This window comes from Chelonia mydas, chromosome 17 (genome assembly GCF_015237465.2).
Source record: "Chelonia mydas isolate rCheMyd1 chromosome 17, rCheMyd1.pri.v2, whole genome shotgun sequence".
In the NCBI taxonomy this organism is placed as follows: Eukaryota; Metazoa; Chordata; order Testudines; family Cheloniidae; genus Chelonia; species Chelonia mydas.
Genome location: NC_051257.2, coordinates 3,479,205 through 3,503,842, shown reverse-complemented (window position 1 = coordinate 3,503,842; position 24,638 = coordinate 3,479,205). Strand labels below are relative to the sequence as shown.

The window sequence follows — 24,638 nt, the reverse complement described above, 5'->3', positions numbered from 1 at the left end:
TCACAATAGCAAATACTTCTCTTCAATCACTGCAACACTACACACACCTGTAGACAACATCAGGGTATGTGTTAATATAGTTCACAGGGTGGGAAAGTGAGACAGAAAAGTTACATGACTTGCCCAGGTTTATACAAGTCTGTGTCAGAGCCAAGAATCGAACTTGGACTCCTGACTCCTGACTCCCAGTGCTTTGGCTCCAGTCACAAGACTTGTCTGAGTGGAACTGATTTCTGGCCAACAAACTTATTTCACTAGTGAACAATTTCACACTTGAACTTGAAGTCTATGGAGGGGACAGTTTTCTATTACTCCATTAAAAAGGGTGGGGATGTAAATAATAGGCTAATACTTTATAAAGTCAGAAGGGATCATTGTGATCATCTAGTCCGACCTCCTGTATCACGTGAGCCATAGAACTTCCTGGAATTAATTCCTGTTTGAACTAGAGCACAACTTTTAGTTCTTTTACATGAACGGCTGTCAAAGGAATTTAACAGACTATAAAGATTTCATGCCACTGTCGGGGGCAGGGAGGAGGAGGAGGAGGGGAGAGAGAGAGGGGGGAATAGACTTTCCTTGTGGCTAGTGCTACAGCCAGACTAGAAACAGCCTTTGTAAAGTCTGCTGTAGCAACAGGCCCTAGCAACGGTGGGACTCCTCTGCTGAGACAATCCGAAGCAATGGCAGGTGGCTCAGGAACTCTGACATGGCTACAGAAAGCCCAAAATCACATTGAGAACTCACAGGTATGGTAGAATTAGGCACAGAAAGTCAGGACAGGTCCTGATGGGCCAAGAAGGGGTTTAAAGTTTGGACTTTGTTGATCTTGGGCCAGAAAGCTGAGGCCAAATGCTGGAATTCACATTTCCTGAGCCCATGGCCGTGGGAGGAGGGATTGTCTTGCAGTTAATATCAAGGGGTTTGGGGGACGTGTGGCTGAGCCTTCTGCACCTTGGGCTAAAATAATGGACTGTATACATGAGTCTTGCTCCACTGGGTCTGAATTGCAACAGTCAGTTATAGGTTTCTGCAAAAGCCAGAGGCAATCTGATGTGAGCAAGCTTCAGAAACATAGGGCAACCAGCACAAAAGCCAGAAAGCCCCCCTGCTAGAGAAACAAGCAAGACAATTGTCTGTAAAAATACCCAGTGGCGTGATTACTGCAAAGGTCGGAGTCATAGAGGGACATTTTGGAGCTGTACTTACTAAGAAGGCAGCAGCTGTCCTGATGGAGAGTCTCTCTAACCTGCATGACCTCTGTTACCCCATGTGCTGTGCCTACAGCATCTGGGCTATCTGCTGTGTCTGTCTCATGAAATCATCTACAACACTTGAGTCCCCTGGAGGCCCAAGGATAAAGCCTCTGCACTGCCACTTTCTAGGTCTTGTACACACTGTTGCAGTGACAACATCTGCCAGAGATGGCAGTTGACAGGAATACTGTAAATCTCAGGGGGATTATTATTAGGGTTGAAGGAATGCCTGCCAGAAGGGAGTCTGTGGAGGCCCCCCCCTGCACACGTCCACCTCTGTATCCCTCTTCCTGACCCATGGAAAGCGTGGCTGTCTTCACACATTTGGGATGAACATCTAGGCCCAAGGGAGGCTGGCCTAACAGAATCCCCTCTATGTTGGGCAGGAATGGCGAGACTTCACAGTGCAGTTATGTGATGCTGCCCAGCAGCAGATGACTGAGAGCCATGTCCATTTCTTCACAGACCTCTCTGCGGCAGAGAAGGCTTTCGACCTTCAGCGAGCTGCCAAGGCCATCCAAGGAGGTAACAGTTTGGGAAGGGAAGAATATTCAGCCTCTCTCTTCCTTCAGCTTCTAGGTTACCACCCGGTTGTTTCATTTTTTTCCTTTCTTCAAAGTACTTTATTTTGCTGTGCAGCTCAATAAAGTGCCCATGAAACTTTGGCTTCTTTCCTAGTATCTGTATGGGCATTTATACCATGCCCATCACTGTTGTATCTGAGTACACTGAGTTTAGCTGGGTAGTAATCAGGGCAAGATGCACGCTTCTATTGCGTTGGCACAACAGCTTCTGCTAGTACTTTACTTGCTGTGTAACTCAAATGCTGCATTGCAAGAGAAAATGCCAAAAGGCTTGAGCCCTGCTACAACAATATCTGGTGACTGTAGTTTTGTTACAATAGTTAAATGTTAGCCAGACACTTGTGGCTAAATCACTGAGTTACACCGCTCTACTTATCTTCTGGTTGTCTTACCATTATCCTGATAAACACTGAAGAAACCTTCTGACTGTTTCAGGAGACCTGTGTAAAGCCCTGATGTCTCAAGTTAGCACTTGCCTAGAGGAGCAGCTGTACATTCAAGTTGCTCATGAACTGCAAGATGGTGATCGTCTGAAAAACAAGTCAGCCCTGGTTCTGAGTCACATCAAGAATGGAGTGGTACATTTACTATCTTTTTCTAAGAGGGTTATTTTATTTGCATGAAAATTCAAAATAAAGGACTAATGTGACCTGCAGCTGTTCCAACCTGATGCAATCGTTGCACAGTCTAAAGACAAACCAGTTTCCTTTGTAGCCCTTCATCTATATTGCTCCAATGGCATGAAATTTGCCAAGAATCCAGCTTGTGATTTTGCCCTCAGGTTGTAGACCAGAACTGCCGCTCTGGGACCCAAGTGGCTCAGGGCTCTCTATTTCTATGTGCAATCTCAGATGTGTTCAACGTCATCAGTGCAGAGGTCTCAGTTCAGTCCCTCTTGACTTACACTTTAGAACCTCCATTCATTCTGCTCAGGAAAGACCAATACCTCCTCTCCCAACTCCAAACACTGGAACGTGCCATCCTGTCCTTTCCTTAGCACTTGGCAAAGTTCCAGTCTGATCTTGGATCTTCTCTCCACCCTCACTCACCTAGGTGGACAGGTCACCTGCCAAACATATGCCCATCTAAAGGGACTATGAGGTAAATCAGTGTTTCCTGTCCATTGAAACTCTGATTATCTCATATCTATCTACAACAGAGGTGCTGCCAGCAACCTGGCCAGTTCTAAACTATCAATGTCCAACGACCCACTCCCCAGCACAAGCTGAACCAGAATAAATCCACTCATCCATTCCCTAACAAATCTTACGCCGATGGAGCAGTGCACAGACCTATAAACCAACAGTCCTGCCTAGTGCCTGCATGTCATTCATCTTACTGCACACCAGCCTGGCAGCTGCTGTATACAACTAACTTAGGCAGGAATGGGCAAACCAGACAGAAGCAGGCAGGATGGAAAAATCTGAACCAGGCTGATTTCCCGTTTGCAGTCCTTATTCTTATGCTTGAAATGAGTTCACTTTCCCGCTGCTGTAACACTCTTGATTTTGAAAACTGTAAATAGTTCAGTGGTTATAAATGGCTAACTGACTTGCTCAAGACAGTATAGCAAATCGGCAGCAGAGCTGGGAATAAAACCCAGATGTCTGACTTCTGTCCTTTGCTTTATCTATAAATATAGCTGATAACAGGCAGATCTGAAACCCTAAATTTAATTATCCTCCTTATTCTAAGTGATTTTATAGATAAGGAAATTCATCTTCCCTCTAGGCCATCCACCTGAAGCAGATACTAGGCCTGCTTCTATATACCTCATGTCTGAAAACTCCCATTGAGCGGTTTCACTGGATTCCATGACTACAGCAGGGGTCCATATCATATAGAAGGGACACTTTGTCCTTATACTGAAAGGCTTTAATTTAGAATTTAGCTGCTGTCAATTATGCATTGTTTTTCAGATGAATTTGCTGGAGGAAAGACCAGCTATGAAGGGGAAATTGCAAGCTTTTTTCAACCAGTCCCTCCCTGCAGACTTGAGAAGGCTCACCTGGAGGCTCCACCTGTCTAATACCAAAGGTATTTATTTATTTCAATGGTTCCTTCTTTTGTTTTAAAATATTTGACCATCCCAACTTCTGGGCACGTTTAGAAATCAATCTATCCTATCTATGCCATTCATGTGTGGTACGACATATAAGGATTAATATCTATCCACAACACAAAAGACAGGATACCTGGAGACTGCTGTTCACAGTCTAAATGACGAGTGTAAACAGCTTCACATGGCTCGTGATGAAAATCCAGTGGTTTTCACTGGTCTGCAGAGATGTTGTTCCTTTAAATGAGACACTCGAAGGGGCTCCTTGGAGGTCCTTGCTAAAATTCTTGCCACAAAATTGAAGAGAGGGTTGGAGCAATCTCCCTCCCTTATTTATTCCCGGGGCTCATAAAATAGTTCTGAAGAGTACCTTTCTTGCCTTTGGAGTGGATCAGTTTGCTCCAATTATTTTCAGAAGTGATCTCTCAGGGTAGCGCAGTCATTACACACATGGAGTCAAATTCTATGATAATTTGCATCCTGTGCAGCCCCACTGAAACCAATGGATATATATCAGTACAAAGTTTAGACGAAGATCATCAAGAATGTAAGTGGGTTCAACTGCACAGAGAGATCTAGTAGTGTCTTTATAAGAAATCTGGTGAAGTATGAGAACACATTAAAGTTCACGCAAAAAGTGAATGCTGTGGCTCCTTTATGGCCTCCCTTGTTCTTCTTCTTTCCAGCACGTATGGAGTATCTGTCCCAAGTAGCAGTGAATAAAGCTAAATCCCCAAAGGAGTGGGAGATTTTCCTGAGGTCTCAGGTTCTGCTGTCCACCGAACCCACCTTCCAGCACCTGAAAAATAACAAAGGTGAAGTCATATGTGGTTATCTTGTGATTGTGAAGCCATGACCTTTACTTTTTGCAACTAATAAAAGATTGTGTACAACACCAGGGAAAAAAGGACTCCGAAAAAGTTGGGGTTTTTATTTCAATTGCAGCACGAGGCCTGAGGAACATCCTCTCTTATTACCATAAGCCTCAAGTCACAGCCACGAATCTGCCCGACACAAGAGTATTTTTTACTGGTGCTTCTGCTGCAAGTCGTCCTAGACACTGCTGCCCCCAGCCTATCTTTGGACTCCATTTCTGCTGTTCTGGCTGAAGAGTTTATCACTTTCATGAACGTTCGACCTCAGTTAATGAGGCTCTCTTCCACTAAGGTAGAGTCAGATGCCTCTCCCCTTTTCAGAGCTATGCATCTCTGGAGAAAGAGGATGAAGCTGACTACAGAGGCTTCATTGAGTCCATGTGACTGGGATCAGAGACAAATCATTCCTCTCCATCCTCCCCCATAGAGCTCCAGCCTTGGCTGCGCCTCACAGTACAGGCTCCTATGCCATTGGATCCTCCTCCATTGGATCTGGCCCTATATAAGTTGTAGAATGTAAATACAGTCACCAGCTTATGAGACAACCAGCATGTTAGTCTCTGAGCTTGACTGAAACTTCAAGTAAATTCCAACCGTTATGCAGAATCTACTTACCCTGAACTCTTTCATTGTGTCCTAGCAGAGGAACCTCAGGAACCCCTGCAGAAGGCACTGCAGCACATGCTCCAACCAGCCATCAGTACAGTCTTTGTAGGTAAGGCACTTACTGATGTTTTTAAATGAGTCACAAGCCAACTTCTTCCAATCCTAAAATGAATCAGGCTTTTCCACATAAGGACTAGCTTGTAAGAGAACAAAGGATGTTGTGTATTAAGAACAGTGGTATGAGATATTCCCTCCAACGGGAGGGAAGACAGCGAGATAGGGCCAAATGTATCACTGATATTAGTAAACGGAAGTCATTTATTTGGTCCTTAGGGTGTAGCTACATTGCAGTCTCTGGTGTAATTACAGCACAGGTAGACATACTCATACTGACTTTACCCACACCAGCATGGCTAAAAACAGCAGTGTAGACACAGTAGCGTGGGCTTCAACTCCAGCTGTATAATCACACCAAGGACCCTAGGTACATACTCACAATGCTAGCCTGTGCTAACGTCCATGTCATTGCATCTCCACTAATATTTTTAGCCAGCCTTGCAAGGCTAAATCTAGCACAGCCAATCACACCTCAGATCATCTCTAGAAAGGAAAAAAAGAGTCAATTTGTCCACAAATTCACCGAGATGAAGCAATTTAGAAAGTAATTAACATTTGCTCATCTTTCATTCTCCCCTTTCCTACTCATTCTGGGGAACAACAAGCAACCACTAGCAAACAGAGACATAAAACGAGAGTCTCAGTTACCCAGAGTCTCCTGGCAGAGCAGTAATTGTACAGCTCATTCCTGTAATGACCAACAGATCTTCCAAACTTGGTGCATCTCATGCATACACACATCCCTGCCTGTAGCAAAAGGGTCACTCTGCACCTTTTCACAGGCTACCTGACCATGGATACGTTGCTTTATGTCTGGGACCAGGTAATCATTGGACTTGATCAGCCAGCATATAACTGCCTCCCTGCATTCAGCACAGCCTTCATCTTATTGCTTCGGGACTATCTGAAGACATGTCAGTCAGTAAGTGTCACATTTCCTTTCTCACAAAATATGCAGTTTCATTCATAAGATTCAAGTCCATGATAACTTTTATTTCAGAAATCATAGTTTGGGGTAGATAAAATGTGGAGCTAAAGAGACAAGGACTGGTTAACACTGAGGCTAGGAGGTGAGTCAGTGACAAAAAGAAAGATTAAAAAAATAAGTTCAACAGCATCCTGACACAGAAGAGGGTGCAGAGATATAAAGAAAGGGCAGCGAGGAGATGCCACAAAAGCTCACGGCAACTGCAATCCATTTTACTGGGACATAAATCACTGCCTATTGTTTTGTTCAGCCAGGCCAGGTGGAAACAGCTCTAAGGACTCAAGGGCCAAATCTGTCTGTGCAAGAATTTCAAGACGTGATCAGAAAACACTTCTTCAGAGAACTCTCCAGCCAGCTACACAGAGATGACAGTGACCCCTTCCCAGTCCATGCTCCCACACAAGGTGAGATCACATCCTGCATCTGGCACTGCACAAGACTTGCACCTGGAACAGGTGTCACAAAAACAACATGCCCAGCTAGATGCAGTATGCCCAGTGATTAGCTGCCCAAATCTTAACAACCAGTTCCCTCCTCACCCCACAAGGGGGTCGTTGCCCACCCCCACTCCCGAGGATTCCTGCCCCATCCAACCCCCCATGTTCCTTGACGCCCCCCCCCCCGGACCCCTGCCCCATCCACCCCCCTCCCCTGCCCCCTGACTGCCCCCAGAACCAGGCAGGAGGATCTCGTGGGCCACCGTAGTGGGTGCCCACCCCACCCCTAAGAGCCAGAGGGACTTGCCGGGGGGCAAAGTGGGGAGTCCCGGCGATGCTTACCTGGGGCAGCCGGGAAGGGCTGAGAAGCAGGCGGCAGCTTCCTGCTCAGGCCGAGGGTGGTGGAGGTGAGCTGGGGCAGGGAGCGGTTCCCCTGCGGCCCCACCCCCGTCCCTCCCGGGTTACCTGCTGCGGTGTGGACAGCCCTCCTCCAGCTCACCTCCGCCTCCCTGGGCCTGAGTGTGAAGCCACCGCCTGCTTCTCAGCCTGTCCCGGCTTCCCATGTGAATAGCTGATTCACGGGAAGCCGGGGGGGGCGGAGAAGCAGAGCGGGGCGGTGCCTTCAGGGGAGGAGACAGAGCAGAGGTGAGCTGGGGCCGGGCGCGGGACGGGGAGCTGCCAGTGGGTGCTCTGCATCCACCAAATTTTCCCCTTGGGTGCTCCAGGGCTGGAGCACCCATGGAGTTCGCACCTAAGGCGCCACTTTTGGCCGGTTAAATTTAGAAGCCCTTTTAGAACTGATTGTCCCTTGCAGAGCAACCAGTTCTAAAAGGGCTTCTAAATTTAACAACCGGTTCTAGCAAACCGGTGCTAACCGGCTCCAGCTCACCACTGAGTATGCCCATAAAGCTGGTGGATATTCCAGTACTTAGATTCACCAAGCCAGCATAAAACATCTTCTTTATTACCTTACTGGTTACACTCAGAAGTCCAAACCACAAAGATCCCTTAAAGTGATCCAGCCTCAGGCCTCCATCCAGGTACTCACATCAAATATGATGAAAATTTCTGTAAATCTTATTTCATCATATAAAAGAAATGGTTCTACCAACCCCAAAGGATCAGACACATTATCTCCCAGGTTAATGAATGTTTCAGATCTTATCCAAATACACGCTACAGCCAATTCTTATTAACTAATCTAAAATTTATTAAAAAACAAAAGGGAGAGGGAGTCTGGTTAAAAGATCAATATACATACAGACATGAGTTCAATTCATTGAGTTTCAGATTCATAGCAGAAATGGTGAGCTTTGTAGTTGCAAACAGTTCTTTCAGAAATAGTTCATAATTTATAGTCCAATGTCCAAATCTCAAATTCAGGGCGTACCAGCATAACTGGGACCTCAATCTTGCGACTCAAACTTCCCCTGATGAAGCCTAAGCAGATCTCAGATGACAGAATCAGGACCCAAAGATCTTTTATACAATTTCATGTCTTTTGACAAGTTGGGGTTCCTCAGGGAACAAAAGGTAATTAGAATAACTTTGATGGAGGTCCATCACCGGTACTTAGCTATATGAATTAACATAAGACCATTTGCTTGTTCCTCCACCATTCACAGTACATTTAAAAAAAGAGATGAATACCAAGATATCCCGTGTTTACAATTCGTTTAAATGATAGAATGTTCTTTTGACCTCTGAATTATCAGAATACAGCACAGACAGGGACTGCTGATTACACTGTGGACCCTAATCATGCATATGTAAACACACAAAAACACAAACATCTCTCCACCCTCTTTTGAGGGTTATTTTATTTTGCAGGATGTTTAACCCTAGCCATGTGTCACAACTAGCAAAACCACCACAATTAAGGAGTTGTTATAGCATAGTCTGGTCTCACCTGTGCAAGATGGACCCAAATTATGTTTTAATCTTGTTAATGGATTGTGCTACGGCTCCTATCAGATCCATAACATAATTCAAGTAACAGGCTCATACCAGGCAAATGCAGACCTAGTTATAAGACAGAATACTACCATGATGTAACAAGATGTGATAGATCTTGGTTTATAGACAAGTACTGTTTCTCCTATATCCAAAAAAGGAACCATATGCTCTCAGTCTTATTCCAGATTACAGGAAAAACAGCAAGAAAGAAAAAGTGAAGTCTCTGCGAGGGAGAGCACAATGCAGGCATCTCCTCTGTACAGGCTGCAGCAACTCTGAGAAGAAAATGGCCACTGCCTCTGCACTTAGGCACAGTTCTTACAAATGTAAAAGTGCAGAGCATAGAAAATGTAACCAGCACTACTGTCCCTAAAAAACCCTGACTTCCTGTTCCACGGGAATGCTATCCTGCCAATAGAGAAGGAAGTTGGTGAATAAATGCTCTTAAAGCAACCTGGATAGGAAACCCCAATAATTGATGTTTGATAGATGAGCACTTACGTTACCAGTGATTAGTTAGCAGATTTCACAATATTTTCTGAATGTTTCTTCTGGAGAATTCTATAATCAGGCTATGAAGCAGTACGTACTCTGCATGGAACTTCTATCAACTCAGATCTGGATTCATGTCGAACACGTCTGTGGGAACTGATGCAGTTGTCTGGCTATCTCTGTGTGCTCTTCAGAAAGCTGACAATTGCCATGTTCTCACGGTTTTTATTTTCTTCTCCACAGTTTTGCCTCCCTGGAGCTACTTGTACAGAGTACCAGTACCTCCAAGAACCAGACCTCAGGACACAAGACAGGCAAGGTAGCTCTATTGGGCATTACTGTCACCTGCATATCACAGGGCAAGATCTTTCTTACCAGGGCTTTAAGTCATCTTTAGGGATGACAGTAGATGTAACTATACAGTCCTCATGTATTTCTTGACATTACTGCCAGGGCTGTGACTATTAAAATGGGTAGGTCACTCCAAGACTGCAGCCTTTAACATCTAAAATGGCCCTGTTTAACCCTTTCTAGCCATGTGTCACAACTAGCAAAACCACCACAATTAAGGAGTTGTTATAGCATAGTCTGGTCCCACCTGTGCAGATGGACCCAAATCCTGTTTTATGTTTAGTGAAGCAGTACAGACCTGGGGTGCTATCAATGACGCAGCCCAGCAAGGGCACGGAGGGGAAGGCACCAAGAGCAGTTTTCAAAGGGGAACAAATATACGTTTCTACATTACAGAAGAAACCATGTTTGCATTTTTGCAGGGGGCACTATACCATACATGAGAGTGGGTGCAGAGCAGCTCCCTCCTTGCCTTACTCTACCTTCAGGGTTGGGATAGAGGAGATGCAGGATATCTATTAAAAAGGGTTAGAGAGCTGTAAGCCAACAGAGTCTGTCAGCGTACTCCAAAGACATGGGGTTTTCCTCCCAAGTGTTTACTGGCAGAATTTGGAGGTAAACAGGTTTTATCAAATGATTTTAAGCCAACAACTATCAAAAATCCTTGATGTGCTACCACCAAAAAAAAATATCCTCTAAAGCTTAGTGCCCAGTTCCACCTCCTTGGAGAGGCCTGCCTCAGTCTGTTTGCTGCTAACCTTAGGTCTCACACTTCTGCCTGTGAGCCACATTTATGGCACTCTGTTGCATTTGGTTCCTGATTGCTCCCCTCAGGAGCCCCACCTTATTATACCAACAGATTTCACCTGTGCAGCTACGAGCCATAAGAGACTTGATCAGAGAAATTAACTCTCCATCAGCTGGATTCAGTGTGGGACCTCCCAGCACCCTGAGTATTTTGTGCCTAACTTTAAGGGATCAGCTGTAAAATTTATGGGGGGGGGGGGGGCAGTTTGAATGAGATTTTGACACAAATATTGCAATAAGCTTCATGCAGGCAGAGGCCTACAGAGAGCTCATTGCATAAGCCTGGGAGTAGTTTCACAGTTTTTCTTTTGGTAAATTTTAAAGAAGAGTTGAAGGGAAAGGGGAATTTAAATCTTTTCCTAAGGTGTTTGGGTCACAAACCCAACAGCACTGGGCTAAGTGTGTGAGAGCCAGAGAATGACATTGATTGTAAACAGTGAAACTCATCCTTCTAGCTTCATTATTATCCAACCTCCATGAACAGCAAAAAGTATACAAAGATTCCCACTTTATACCTGGAACTGAAACAGATTTACCAGCCTTACCTCTAAGGAGCCTAGGGGATAATGCACACTGCAGGCCCTGCAATACAGGCCTGTGACTTCCTACCCACCCTGGGGGTGGATGGAGTTAGAGAGGCTGTCTCAACCACTGACTTTAAAAGTTTCTCTTCCTGTCCCTCTTCTCCCATTCTCCTACAGAGTCCTTCCCTAAATACAATCATTAACAAAAAATTTAGCACCATCCACTGGCAACCTCCCATACTCCACTTTATCATCAATGCTATAAGTACGCTAATGAGCAAATCATTACCCACTGTGGTTTTGTCAGGTTAATGCTCTCTGCTGAGCAGATGACTGAGCTCAAGTCCTGATATTTACACATTACTATATTTAAACCTAACACTAGCAGAACACTCAGAATGAAAGTTGTATTGGTCCTGGATTTGACAGAGACAAGGTAGGTAATATCTTTTATTGGACTAACTTCTGTTGGAGAGAGACAAGCTTTTGAGTATACACAGAGCTCAAAGAAGACCTGAAGAAGTTAGTCCAATAAAATATATTACCTCCCTGACCTTGTCTCTTTAATCAGAATTAAATGCAGTTTTATTTAATCTTCTGCATTTATGGGAACTCTCTGCAAGCCTGGGGCATCTTAAATGTTCCAGGAACCAAAACAATGTGGAATTCTAGAGACCTTTCCCAGGCACGTTTTGGGGAAGGAAATTCACTCTCAACTAGAAAAGGGAGAAATTGAGAGTTTCAATAAAATTCATTTTGTGCTTGCTCTGCTGATCAGTGGCTTCTTTTACGTAGCACTCTGCACTATAGCGTCCTAAAGGGACATGGGAAAGCAAAGCAGCAGTAGCACTGGGTGTATGTGGTTAATTCAATTCTAAGATTCATCTCCTTGCTCTTAGAAATGCTTATCAGTGGAACCCGTTTACATACACAACTCCCTCACATGCACACACAGGTCCAGTTGTTGTGATTGTATCAGGATGTAAGCTTGAGGCATCTGACTCACAATGGGTGGTTGCACAGTTAACTCCTAAATGGTTTGCAGTTAGTGGTGTGTATCCCTACTACACTAGGATATGAGGGGATAACTTCTTTCCTTTCAGGAGAAAAGGTTCTAAGGAAGACTAATGTATTCACCGGCATCACCTCAGTGGTGTGCAGATACTTAATGCAAGTGCCAATAAGGAGATCAAGCCCAAGAGCACGCTACTGGGTCTCTAGGCCTCCAGCCAGCAGTGCTTGCCTTCTTGAGGAGCAGACCAAGAAAAGACAATCTAAACAAGAACACCAGCTTCAAAGCCAGGTGCATGGTTACCCTTGAAGCCAGATGTAAGACTTGGAGGCACTGAAAGGAATAAAACTGTAGGGGGAAGGAAAAGGTACACTTGGGGCTCTGTCTCGGATGTAGGAGTAGAGGTGGAAACCCACACATACCTTTTTTTTTTTTAATCAATATGTTGTGGTTTGCAGAGAGGAACGTGAGATGTTTCAAAGGCAGCACAGGGAGAGACAGAAACAGGAAGAAAGGTTGCAAAGGTTTAGAGAAGAGGAACAAAAGAGGTAAAAAGACCCCCCCCCCAAAAAAAAAACCCAACCCAAAACAATCCCAGTATTCCCAGATTTAGGACTACAGTAGCACTTCCCCATCACACTGCTCCAGCCTTTATGACTTTCTCCTCTTAGCCCCTTGGCTCCCCCATCACATGCCCCCTCGTCTGATTTCCACCAAAGAATCTATTTTACTGCTAACTAGGAGCATGGAGGTAGCTGTACCCCTTCTCCAAGCACTCATTTTTCATATAATATACAATGTCATGAGGGGGGACATCTTAAACACTGTCTGAAAACCCTCCCATGATGCATAGTTTGGGATTGTTATGTAACCTGTGTATGTTAAGTGATCTATACTTTAAAAAAAAATAGTCCCACCATCTGAAATTAACTGTTTAATGAAGTTATAGGCAACAAGAGGGCAGACTACTACAGCTTCTGGAAGAGACTAAAGGAACCTCTGAAGCACAAAGGATCTATCTGGAAGAACAACTATCACAGGTACTATTTGGAGAAACGGAGAGGAAGAGGAACTGCATGGCTGATACAGGATATGAGTCAAACTGGAGTTGTAATTACCTCTTCACCGCCTCAACAGCAGCAGCAGCAGCTGTATGGAAATAACATGCTTTCAGCCATAATCCCTTACATTTCTGCAGAGCTTTATTCTGAAGGATCCTAAAAGGCTTTCGTCTGCAATGTATCAGGGTCACTTTCCTCTTCACGGAAACACAGTCTCTCTGTGGTGGGATACAGCCGTCCATCTCTCGCAGTAGCACCACACAACAAGATCCTTAGGAAGAGAGGAAAAGCTTCTCCAACTGAAGCTGCAGAAGGAACTTAGTTACTGTAGGCAGCATGCAGTCATTTGAGTTCAAAAGTGGCCCGGATGTCACGGTTAACGTCTGCTCTTACAAAAGAGGCCATCAAATATTTAATGACAAGTTGCTGAGGCCTAATTTTTATCTGTTGTCTAGAGGCCACCTCCAATAGCATATAAGCGCCCCCCGTCCCCCACTGCCTTCATAGGGAACTCTCAGCAAGAACCTCAGAAATCTGCCCAACATAATTTTAATTCCCATAGGACACAACCCCGAGCATCATTATAGAAATTAGGGCTGTCAATTAATTGCAGTTAACTCAAAAAAATTAATTGCCATTTTAATCGCACTGTTAAACAATAGAATACCAATTGAAATTTATTAAATATTTTGGATGTTTTTCTACTTTTTCACATATATTGTATTGTGTGTTGTAACTGAAATCAAAGTGTATATTATTTTTTATTAGAAATATTTGCACTGTAAAAATGATAACTAAAATTAATAGTATTTTTCAATTCACCTCATACAAGTGCTGTAGTGCAATCTCTTTGTCGTGAAAGTGCAACTTGCAAATGTAAATTTTTTGTTACATAACTGCACTCAAAAACAAAACAATGTAAAACTTCAGAGCCTACAAGTCCACTCAGTCCTACTTCTTGTTCAGCCAATTGCTAAGACAAAGAAGTTTGTTTACATTTACAGGAGATCATGCTGCCCTCTTCTTATTTACAATGTCACCAGAAACTGAGAATGAGCATTTGCATGGCACTTTTGTAGCAAGGTATTTACGTGCCAGATATGCTAAATATTAATATGCCCCTTCATGCTTCAGCCACCATTCCAGAAGACATGCTTCCAGGCTGATGACGCTCATTAAAAAAATAATGTGTTAATTAAATTTGTGACTGAAGTCCTTAGGGGAGAATTGTGTGTCCCCCTGCTCTGTTTTCCCCGCATTCTGCCATATATTTCATGTTATAGCAGTCCTGGATGATGACCCAGCACATGTTGTTCATTTTAAGAACACTTTCACTGCAGATCTGACAAAATGCAAAGAAGGTACCAATGTGAGATTTCTAAAGATAGCTACAGCACTCAACCCAAGGTTTAAGACTCTGAAGTGCCTTCCAAAATCTGAGAAGGATGAGGTGTGGAGCATGCTTTCAGAAGTCTTAAAAGAGCAACACTCAGATGCGGAAACTACAGAGCCCAAACCACTAAAAAAGAAAACCAACCCTCTGCTGGTGGCAATGAAAATGAATGTGTGTCAGTCCACGCTACGCTGGATGGGTATTGAGCAGAACCTGTCATCAGCATGGACGGATGTCCCCTGGAATCGTGGTTGAAGCAAAAAGGGACATATGAATCATTAGTGCATCCGGCACGTAAATATCTTGAGACGCCAGCTAGAACAGCGCCATGAGAACGCCTGTTCTCACTTTCATGGAGCCTTTGTAAACAAGAAGCAGGCAGTATTATCTCCTGCAAATGTAAACAAACTTGTCTGTATGCACGATTGGCTGAACAAGAAGTAGGACTGAGTGGACTTGCAAGTTCTAAAATTTTACATTGTTTTATTTTTGATACAGATTTTTTGTACATAATTCTACATTTGTAAGTTCAACTTTCATGATAAAGAGATTGCACTACAGTACTTGTATTAGGTGAATTAAAAATACTATTTCTTTTGTTTTTTACAGTGAAAATATTTATAATAAAAATATAAAGTGAGCAATGTACACTTTGTATTCTGTGTTGTAACATCCAAAAATATTTAAATAAATGGTATTCTATTATTGTTGAACAGCGTGATTAATTTTTTAATAGTGTGACAGCCCTAATAGAAATGTTTTCTGTGCTTGTTCTCTTGTAGTGTTGCAACAGAATTTTCACTGACCTTTGCCTTCCTGATCGCTGCTGGTAAACTAGATGCCAGAAGACACAAATGGCTTTTGATGTCTAGATTATTTACTCACTTTTGCCATCTCAAATTACATCTTCCAGGAGAAACAATTGCGCTATGAAATACAGAGGAAGGCAGAGGCACAGATCAATGGGCTGCAAGCTGAAATCAAAAGACTCATGGACAAGAGGGTAATAAAAGAGCTGAATTTATTAAAATGAGCCCAAATGGACACTGCTAAGTACTACAGGTCATAAAGAGCCCATGAGGGCTCATCGCCAACTCTTAAGAACATTCTGTTTAGAAATGTTGATGCTTAAATAATTTATTTTTCTTCCTTCATTATCATCAGGCACTTATACATGAAAACAAGGTCTTTACGAATTAAGCTTTTGTTATTCTCCATCTTAGTTTTTAATTCCATTTGTGACTGCACAATCATTTCCACAGCAATCAGTTTATAATCCTCAGAAACTTGTGGTAAAGTTTGTTAGTTTGGGTTGTTCTGATTAGCATCTGTGTCTTATGTCTTGGTCTTCAGGGATTCCATTCAATGGAGAAACCATATTTGAATTAAATTAGTCTTTTATAGTAGCTGGAGCAGAGGGCTGGGGGCTCAATACTCCTGGATTCTAATCCTATCTCAATATATGTCTTTTTGCAAGTCACAGATCCCTTTCTATGCCTTAGTTTACACATCTCCAAAGTAGGAATAATAACTACTACAGCATATCCCACTGGGGTTATGAAGTTTAATGTTTATATGTGTTCTAAGATACCTGAATGAAGGGCATTATAGAAAAGCAATTTATTATAAATAACCTAATTTAATTCCTTTCAATCTTCTAGATTTATTACTTACCCATAGAGAAAACGTACTTATCTGGTGCAGCATTGATTCTGCCTTGTACTAACAATGATGCAAATGAATGTTCTGTCAACAATGCTACCAAACGGCCCAACCTTCCAGAGGTAGCTCAGAGAACCCTTGTTCAATAGACTGGGAGAGGTACCTTTGTGGAAGGAGTGAAACTCTCCCAGGCCCACTCTGTCTTGTCTGATATTGAAAAGCTGGCCCGCCACAGCTCTGACATGGGTATTCAGTTGGAGACATAGTGAAGGCAGAGAGCTAATCTCAAAGCTGTTTAAAAAAATCTTGATTTAGAATGTTGCTTTCTGTTTCTCTTGTAGCTTTCTATTGATGCATACTCAGAGGGAAGGTAAGATGCTGTGCAATATGTTACCAAAGAGAACACTCAGGGGGGAAAAATGATCTTAGTCAAGATAACATCCCCAAGACTTTCCACAGTGATTTTGTAATGCACCAGAGTGATTAATGCCTTAAAAAAATCCCAAATGAAATACAGCAAACTACAATGTAACAAATATTTTAACAGTTCCAGCCAAATATTTCTAAGTCATATGACCAAAAGTGGGAAGAGGATTTATTCTCCAGAACCATGGGGCAAAATTTTCATAGAACTGGAGGACTGAATGGCTCAGGGGATTGGTAATGATATAAGGCCACTTTCAGTCAGAGTTCCACTCACACAGTATGGCCTAGTAGATGGAGAACTAGACTCAGGAGACTTGTGTTCTATTCCTGGCTCTGCCACCAGGCTGCTGGGTGACCTAGGATGAGTCATTTCACCTCTCTGGGCTTCAGTTTCTCCATCTGTAAAATAAGGATAATGACACAATCCACTGGCTGGAAGTTGATGATAGCCAAGTTAAGACTAGAAATAAGGCATAAATTTTTAACAGTAAGGGTAATTATCTATTGGAACAATTTACCAGGGGCTGTGGTAGATTCTCCATCATTGCTTTTTAAATCTAGATTGGATGTTTTTCTAGAAGATATGACCTAGGAATTATTTTGGAGCAGTTCTCTGGCCTATGTTATACAGGAGATCAGATTAGATAATTACAGGGCTCCCTTCTGGACTTGGAATCTATGAATACAGACGAAGATGACAGCAGCTCAAAGTCATTACTATCTAAGTACTTATTGTACCTAATACACGTTTTGTAGTCTCTGAGTGGAACCAATGACTGAAAGTGGCTTTATATCATTACCAATCCCCTGAGCCATTCAGTCCTCCAGTTCTATGGAAATTTTGCCCCACAGTTCTGGAGAATGAATCCTGTTAAATGAGCTGGTGGAATGGAGTCCTCCTCATAAACTCCAACAACATAAATAGAGCCCTGCGCGGATACAAATTTATATCCATGGATGCAGATATTTCACAGATATAAATTGGTATCTGTGGAACTGCAGAGCTCTCCCAGAGGTGAAATGAGCATAATGCAGGGCTGCTGCTACCAGGAGCTAGCGCCGCATGCTGGGAGCTCCCCCAGCCCTGCCCCCGTCCCATCCATGCAGCTATCTGCGTCTCCCGTCTGGGGGCGTATGCGCCGCTTGAACACAAGAGCACGACCAGGGACAGCTGCTGGTGATCCTCGTGACGCCCCACGAGGCAGGGCTGGGGTTGGTACAGCTGTGCCAGAGGAGCTGCCGGCATGGGGCGGTAGCTCCTGGTAGCAGCAGCCCCGCATTATGCTCATTTCACCGCTGCAGTTCTTGGGAGAGCCCTGAGGTTCTGCGGATACCAGTCTACATCCGTGGATATAAATTTGTGTCAGAGTAGGGCTCTAAACGTAAGTGGCACTAACTGGCACCTTTAAACAGAGAGGTTAAGGATTAAGAGTGTGATTCACAAAGAGCACGGAGACTGAGCTATCCACTGCCCCCATATGGTTTCTTTCAGCTGAGAGTTATGGTACACTAGTTGGGAGTGCATGGAAAGATTGCACTGCTGCTGACCATGCTGTACCCATTCTGTGGATAAGAGAAGACATCAGTTTTCAGGACTGTCAAGTCAACGTGTTTCATTAGCATCAAATTCACTTAAAAATAAAAACTGAAAATCTGTATTGCTTACATAGGATCCTTTTTATGTTATTTGTGATATTATGCCTCAAGCAAAAGGAAGGACTCAGGTATCATCTCTCGTCTAGCCTGATCTGGAATTCATTCACCTCTGTTATTGTCCCTCTTTATGCACAAGTTTGTAGGACAAAGAAAGGACAGGGAGTGAAAAGGAGGGGATGGTCTCACAATGAAAGGCAGGTTATCACCCACCGTTCAGACAGAAAACACATTGCCTCAGTATCAGCAAAAAGGTGTGATAGAAAGAAGCAGCAAAGGGACTTCGGGAAAACAAATACAGCATGTGTCACAATGGAGTATGCCTCTGGAATACATGAGAATGTGTCTTTCCTCTCTTATAGCCTCACAGCACCTGCACCTTCGCTGCAGTCCCTGACTCCATCTCAGACGTTGCATCCTCAACCTTCCCCAGTACAAACACCACCTCCTACAGGTTAGTGAAAGTTACATGGCTCTTATCACGTACACATCTATATCATAAAGGCTTTATGGGAACATGGAGGGTACCCTGGGGAAAAATCTGATCGGCTCTTATTTTTATACTCAGTGATGCTCCACATTCCTTCCAGCTTTAAAGGACTGGGGGTGAGCTTTGAAATCAGCTGACGACTCGGGCTGCCTTTGAAATCAGTCAAACTTGCTCTTCAGTATCCCAGAGGAGTTAGCTAGGTGTTTCTCTTCCCAGGAAGGGCTAACAATACTGCAAAATTAACTTGTGGAACTCATTGCTACAACATATTACTGAAGCCAAGAGCTTATCAGGTATTTTGTTTTGTTTTTTTTAAAGTATCAGGCATTATATATGAATAATTAGAACATCCACAGCTACCTTAGGCTAGATTTCCCTATTTCTTTTGTGGCATTTTTCCTTGGAGGGGGTTATTTAGTCTAGAGCAGGGGCTCTCAAACTTCATTGCACCGTGACCCCCTTTTGACAACAGAAATTACTTCACGACCCCAGGAGGGGGACCAAAGCCTGAGCCCGCCCAAGCCCCACTGCCCTGGGTGAGGGGGCCAAAGCCCAAGCTCTACTGCTCTGGGCAGGGCACCAAAGCTGAAGCTCGAGGGCTTCAGCCCCAAGCAGGGGGCCTGCAACCTGAGCCCCGCTGCCCAGGGCTGAAGCCCTCGGGCTTTGGCTTTAGCCCTGGGCAGAGGGGCTCGGACTTCAGCCTTAGGCCCCAGCAAGTCTAAGCCAGGCCTGCCAACCCCATTCAAAGGGGGCTGCGAACCACTTTGGGATCCTGATCCACAGTTTGAGAACCGCTGGTCTAGAGTTACCAAATATAACCAGGATAGCTCCTTAACTCACCCACCACCACTGGCAGCTGCTTTAGGTACAGTATAGTGCACTATTTCACTAGCATGGAAAGATTAAGCTGGAGATATTTTTTTTTAATGAAGCACAGGAGAGAGGGACAAATACAAATATATACAAGATATAAACCTTCATGTTTTAGAGCATAAACCAGCAACTAACAGCCTGGGATTAGGAAAAACTTTTGTGTAAGATCATTCCATAACTGTCCATCAGGGAGTTTCATGGAAACCTTTCCTCATCAGGGTTGAGCCTCATTGCCCGTACGTTATTTATCTCTAAAGAGATTAAGCAATTTATTCCTGGCCTGAAAAGTGGTGAGTCTACATTTGTAGCCTTTGCTTTAGTTACAGATGGCACAAATAGGACCAGGGAAATTCATGGCAAAACAGCAAAAACCATAACACTGGATCTACTTGAACAACTAATGCAGGCTGCAAACACAAGTAAGTAATATGGTTTTCTGAAAAGCTAGAAATCAAATAAAGTCCCTGAAATATCTGTTGACTGATCATATTTCTCTTTTTACCAATAAGTTTCAAATATAGTTTTCTGTTGTGATTAATACTATATATATATATATCGCATATGCTGTTTGCAGTACAGAAAAGTGACTTACCAGTAACTGAAGTTTAAGTATATTGCCTCTATCCATCTATACCATGGGTAAGTGGTTCAGAACCATCTCCAAAACAGTGATTGCTATACACTTGCTCCACTTGTGCACCCCAATGGACATTAGACCAAAAAATAATTCTACACCATGGATGTCAGGTACATAATGGCTCTGGACAAATCCTGTTATGGTCACTGCACTGAAAAAAAAAAAGTTGATTTACATAAATATCATAAATATAAGGATATCCCTTTACTAGTACCAGTGAATGTCATATCTAAAATTAAGATATTACTAAATATATCCTCTGTCAGGACTGGATTAATAACCGGGGTTCTAACCTCTCATGGTATTAATTTAAATTATAAAATTCCATCAAATTTTAGCATTACAGTACAATATTTGAAGTTTTCTACACCTATATAGCTCCCAAACCCAATCCTCTCCTAATCTGGACTTCTATTACTACATCTATCTAATCTAGCTACATGCTAACAAGAATTATCAGTTGATTGAATTATTTTGGTAGAAAACTACTTGGAGGATGATTTGCTCTCTTCTGCATGGCTATCCAAGGAAAGGATTTATAAAGTAGAGGACATTTTCCCAACTGTTTTCAAGATGATATAAGCTTCTGATGCTGGGCAGTGCATATCTTGATAGACAAAGCCTTAAAGTCTTTCCAGGTCCCAGTTATCCAAAACAGCACTTCTATCTAGTTCTACTTCCCCACCAATGTGCCTGTTCTGGAGGAACCACGCATCTGTAAGGTTAAGAGGGTAACTGCATGCTTCTCTAGGTAAAAATATCCTTTCGCTTGATGTGTTCTTTCTGGCTCTATATTTAGAGCCTGCTGAACAAAACTTGCAATGAAAATCAAATGTCAGTGAAAATGTAAAAATGAAGTTTTTTTTTTTTTAAATCAGCACCTCTGTGGAGCAACGATGACATCCTGTGGCTTAAAATGTAATTGCTTCTGCTTAAGAAAATAGGCCCTCAGGGGAGACTCTCCAAGCCCATTAACCCCAAAGAGAGTTGCAGGCCTGCACTGAGAGAACAGGTTCCAATGATTTACTCCTAGCATTAAAGTGGGTATTAACAGCTTGTCTTATTTAAAACAGCACTATTCCAAATAAGCTTCAATGATACAATTATATTCCATAAGGAATTAAAATTGTTGTAAATTTACGTTTCTGATGCCCAGTGTCCAAAAGGAATTTATTTTTTGTGTTTTTCAGTGGCTAATGGGAGCAATGCAGCTGAGCAGGACTCTTTGAATGCAGCTACCAAAGAACATCTTTGGAACTACAACCAAGACTGCAAAAATGCAGAGGTATTACATATGCTTACTCACCCTTTGCCTCTCCCCTTAATGCTATAACCCTATGGTTATGCAGTGTACATTTAGGGGGGAAAGTACTGTTTACCTTCTATCAGTGACTACTGCAGCAGTGTAAATGATGCAGCCACTTAATCCTCATATTGTTGTCAGGCCTGGACTACAAAGTTGCAGCAGTTTATATAAGGGTGTGATTTTTTTAAAAACTGATTTAACAGGGCACAAATTTGCAGGTGGACTAGAATTAGATTACTTGCTTGTATCTCTCGCTCTCCAGGCTCGAAGCACTACATAGGCAGTGCATTCAGCTCTTGAAACAGTTAAAGAGTGGATTGTTCTACTGAAAATGGTGGACAATTTAAGAATGGCACTGGAAGGAGACTCACCCAACCATCTTTAATAATGTAAGGTTATGACAACACAGAGTCCTAAAGCATCATAAATGATGGGGAAGGAAACCCAAGAAAAAAGGCACATAGCCCAAAAATAAGTTCCTGAGGTCAGGAAAAAATCTGCCATGTTTCAATACTAATGCCCCTCCTGAAAAGTAACAGTGTAGGGTAATGTTTTAGATTTAGATATATATTTGATATATATTTAAAGAATCTTGCATTAGGAAATGAACGATTGGCTGGGAGAGTTGGTAGCCTAAGAGGGAAACAATCCATATTAACGCAAGTAGGCCATTAATACGTACGAAGAATCCACGCAAATGTTGTTTCATAAAACATTGATAAAAAAATACCTTGCTGCTATCAAAGTCTTAGTTTACATTCTGACATTGTTACAGAATAGTAAAAGTCCTTTTTTAGATGTTTCCAAACAAATCTTTTAAAAAGTCTGTTTTACTATTTTTACAACTCAAAGTCTTCATTAAGTAAGATGTAAAGTATTAAATATTGCTACAATATTGTCTTCAATTTAAGAGTTCCTTTTTTGCCTTAACAGATTGAAGTATTTGGGCATCAGATAAACACAGAAGACAGAGAAAAAATTCCAGAACCCAAAAGACAACTAAGGGAAAAATTAACTACAGCTATCAGCAGAAATGCAGAGGCCCCTTACAAAGCACAGTTTGAAGCAGGGAGGATGTTATCAGAGCCTGATTATATGGGTATGATGCTCTGTACCTCGGGAGAACACCCAGCACCCCCATGTTCATCCTTGTAAAATGATTATGTGGTATCCAATGTAAAGTTTGCCATGTTGGGTGTCTTCGGAAGGCTCATGATGCACTGAGCATTGTTGTTACAGTAATGTTACAGGTTATAATTTCATGTACGTAGTTATGAAGCTGAAAATGTATCCTCATGGCTTAAAATAAGCCCAGGCAAAAACTCTCCAAGAGCAGAGAGGCAGTTCACACCTCATCAGGGCAGGAATGGGACAAACCCAGCCCAGCCTCACAGGAACAAAAGACGCTGGCCTAGGCAGCAATAAAAGAACGTTAGACTCTCAAGGGAGTCACCCCCCTTCCTTTGGTCAGTTTGGAACTGCAGTGAGGTAATGCTCACGTGACACTGAAGGGGAGGGGAGGTACACACATGCACAAAGCCAAGGGAGAGATTTGCTATGCTCTTCCACCTACATCCAGACACCACCACATCAAGGGTATGTCTATACTGGAATGCTCCTGCAGCAGCACTTTGAAGTGCTAACATGGTCACGCTCGAGTGCTGGGAGATAGCTCTCCCAGCACTCCTGGTAATCCACCTCCACATGGGGATTTGCTCTGAGCACTGCTTAGAGCCTGTCTACACTAGCGCTTTAAAGCACTGACTTGCTGTGCTCAGGGGGTGATTTTTCATCCCCCAGAGCCAGCAAGTTAGAGCACTATAAACTATAAGTGTAGACAAGCCCTAAGCGACTGAAGCGCTGATCAAAGGGGAGAGGCAGGCTGAAGAGGAACCAGCGGCGAGAAGCATCTAAGTTTGTACAGGCACTGAAAGTGTTAACAGCTTAGAATACATTTTGCTTTTATTTCATTTGACCAAATCTGATTTATGTGTGGATTGCAGTCTCAGCAAATTTGCAGATGATACTAAACTGGGAGGAGTGGTAGATACGCTGGAGGGCAGGGATAGGATACAGAGGGACCTAGACAAATTAGAGGATTGGGCCAAAAGAAACCTGATACGGTTCAATAAGGATAAGTGCAGGGTCCTGCACTTAGGATGGAAGAACCCAATGCACAGCTACAGACTAGGGACCGAATGGCTAGGCAGCAGTTCTGCGGAAAAGGACCTAGGGGTTACAGTGGACGAGAAGCTGGATATGAGTCAGCAGTGTGCCCTTGTTGCCAAGAAGGCCAATGGCATTTTGGGATGTATAAGTAGGGGCATAGCGAGCAGATGGAGGGACGTGATCGTTCCCCTCTATTCGACATTGGTGAGGCCTCATCTGGAGTACTGTGTCCAGTTTTGGGCCCCACACTACAAGAAGGATGTGGAAAAATTGGAGAGAGTCCAGCAAAGGGCAACAAAAATTATTAGGGGTCTGGAACACGACTTATGAGGAGAGGCTGAGGAACTGGGATTGTTTAGTCTGCAGAAGAGAAGAATGAGGGGGGATTTGATAGCTGCTTTCAACTACCTGAGAGGTGGTTCCAGAGAGGATGGTTCTAGACTACTCTCAGTGGTAGAAGAGGACAGGACAAGGAGTAATGGTCTCAAGTTTCAGTGGGGGAGGTTTAGGTTGGATATTAGGAAAAACTTTTTCACTAGGAGGGTGGTGAAACACTGGAATGCGTTACCTAGGGAGGTGGTAGAATCTCCTTCCTTGGAAGTTTTTAAGGTCAGGCTTGACAAAGCCTTGGCTGGGATGATTTGATTGGGGATTGGTCCTGCTTTGAGCAGGGGGTTGGACTAGATGACCTCCTGAGGTCCCTTCCAACCCTGATATTCTATGATTCTGTTTTGATTTATAATCACTTAAAATCTTTTTATAGTTAACAATCTGCATTTATTCCACCTAAAGCAATGCATTTGGTTTGAAGTGTCAAGAGACTCCCTTTGGGATTACAAGCCTGATACATTATCAATTTGTTAAACTGACAAACTCATAAGCTTGCAGCATCCAGCAGGCATAA

The 24,638-nt window shown here is 43.1% G+C and overlaps 2 protein-coding genes across 22 annotated transcripts in view; one reads left to right on the top strand and one right to left on the bottom strand.

Moving 5' to 3' along the window:
* Positions 1 to 22,503, bottom strand: part of LOC102934992 (transient receptor potential cation channel subfamily V member 2) — a 40,939-nt gene extending 18,436 nt beyond the window's left edge. For 2 of the 21 annotated variants that reach the window (XM_043531172.1, XM_043531179.1), the window contains exons 1-2: positions 5,390 to 5,547; positions 4,036 to 4,698 (exon numbers count right to left, since the gene is read on the bottom strand). The gene's annotated coding sequence lies outside the window, so the exon portion shown is untranslated. Of the gene's footprint in view, positions 1 to 2,232; positions 2,371 to 4,035; positions 4,699 to 5,389; positions 5,578 to 11,073; positions 11,800 to 20,214 lie in introns of those variants that run through there. The other 19 variants (XM_037880155.2, XM_043531176.1, XM_043531195.1 and 16 more) reach the window with 16 other exon arrangements.
* On the top strand, positions 671 to 22,720 carry LOC122463226. The gene is made up of 17 exons (XM_043531427.1): positions 671 to 749; positions 1,643 to 1,781; positions 2,276 to 2,418; positions 3,760 to 3,877; positions 4,586 to 4,714; positions 5,415 to 5,489; positions 6,280 to 6,419; positions 6,736 to 6,889; positions 9,614 to 9,689; positions 12,523 to 12,612; positions 13,008 to 13,104; positions 15,432 to 15,521; positions 16,522 to 16,550; positions 18,622 to 18,713; positions 19,943 to 20,041; positions 21,450 to 21,544; positions 22,499 to 22,720. Exons 1-17 carry the CDS (start codon positions 684 to 686, stop codon positions 22,718 to 22,720), a joined length of 1,854 nt encoding a protein of 617 aa, XP_043387362.1. The 5' UTR covers positions 671 to 683.
* Positions 22,721 to 24,638: the final 1,918 nt, after the last annotated feature.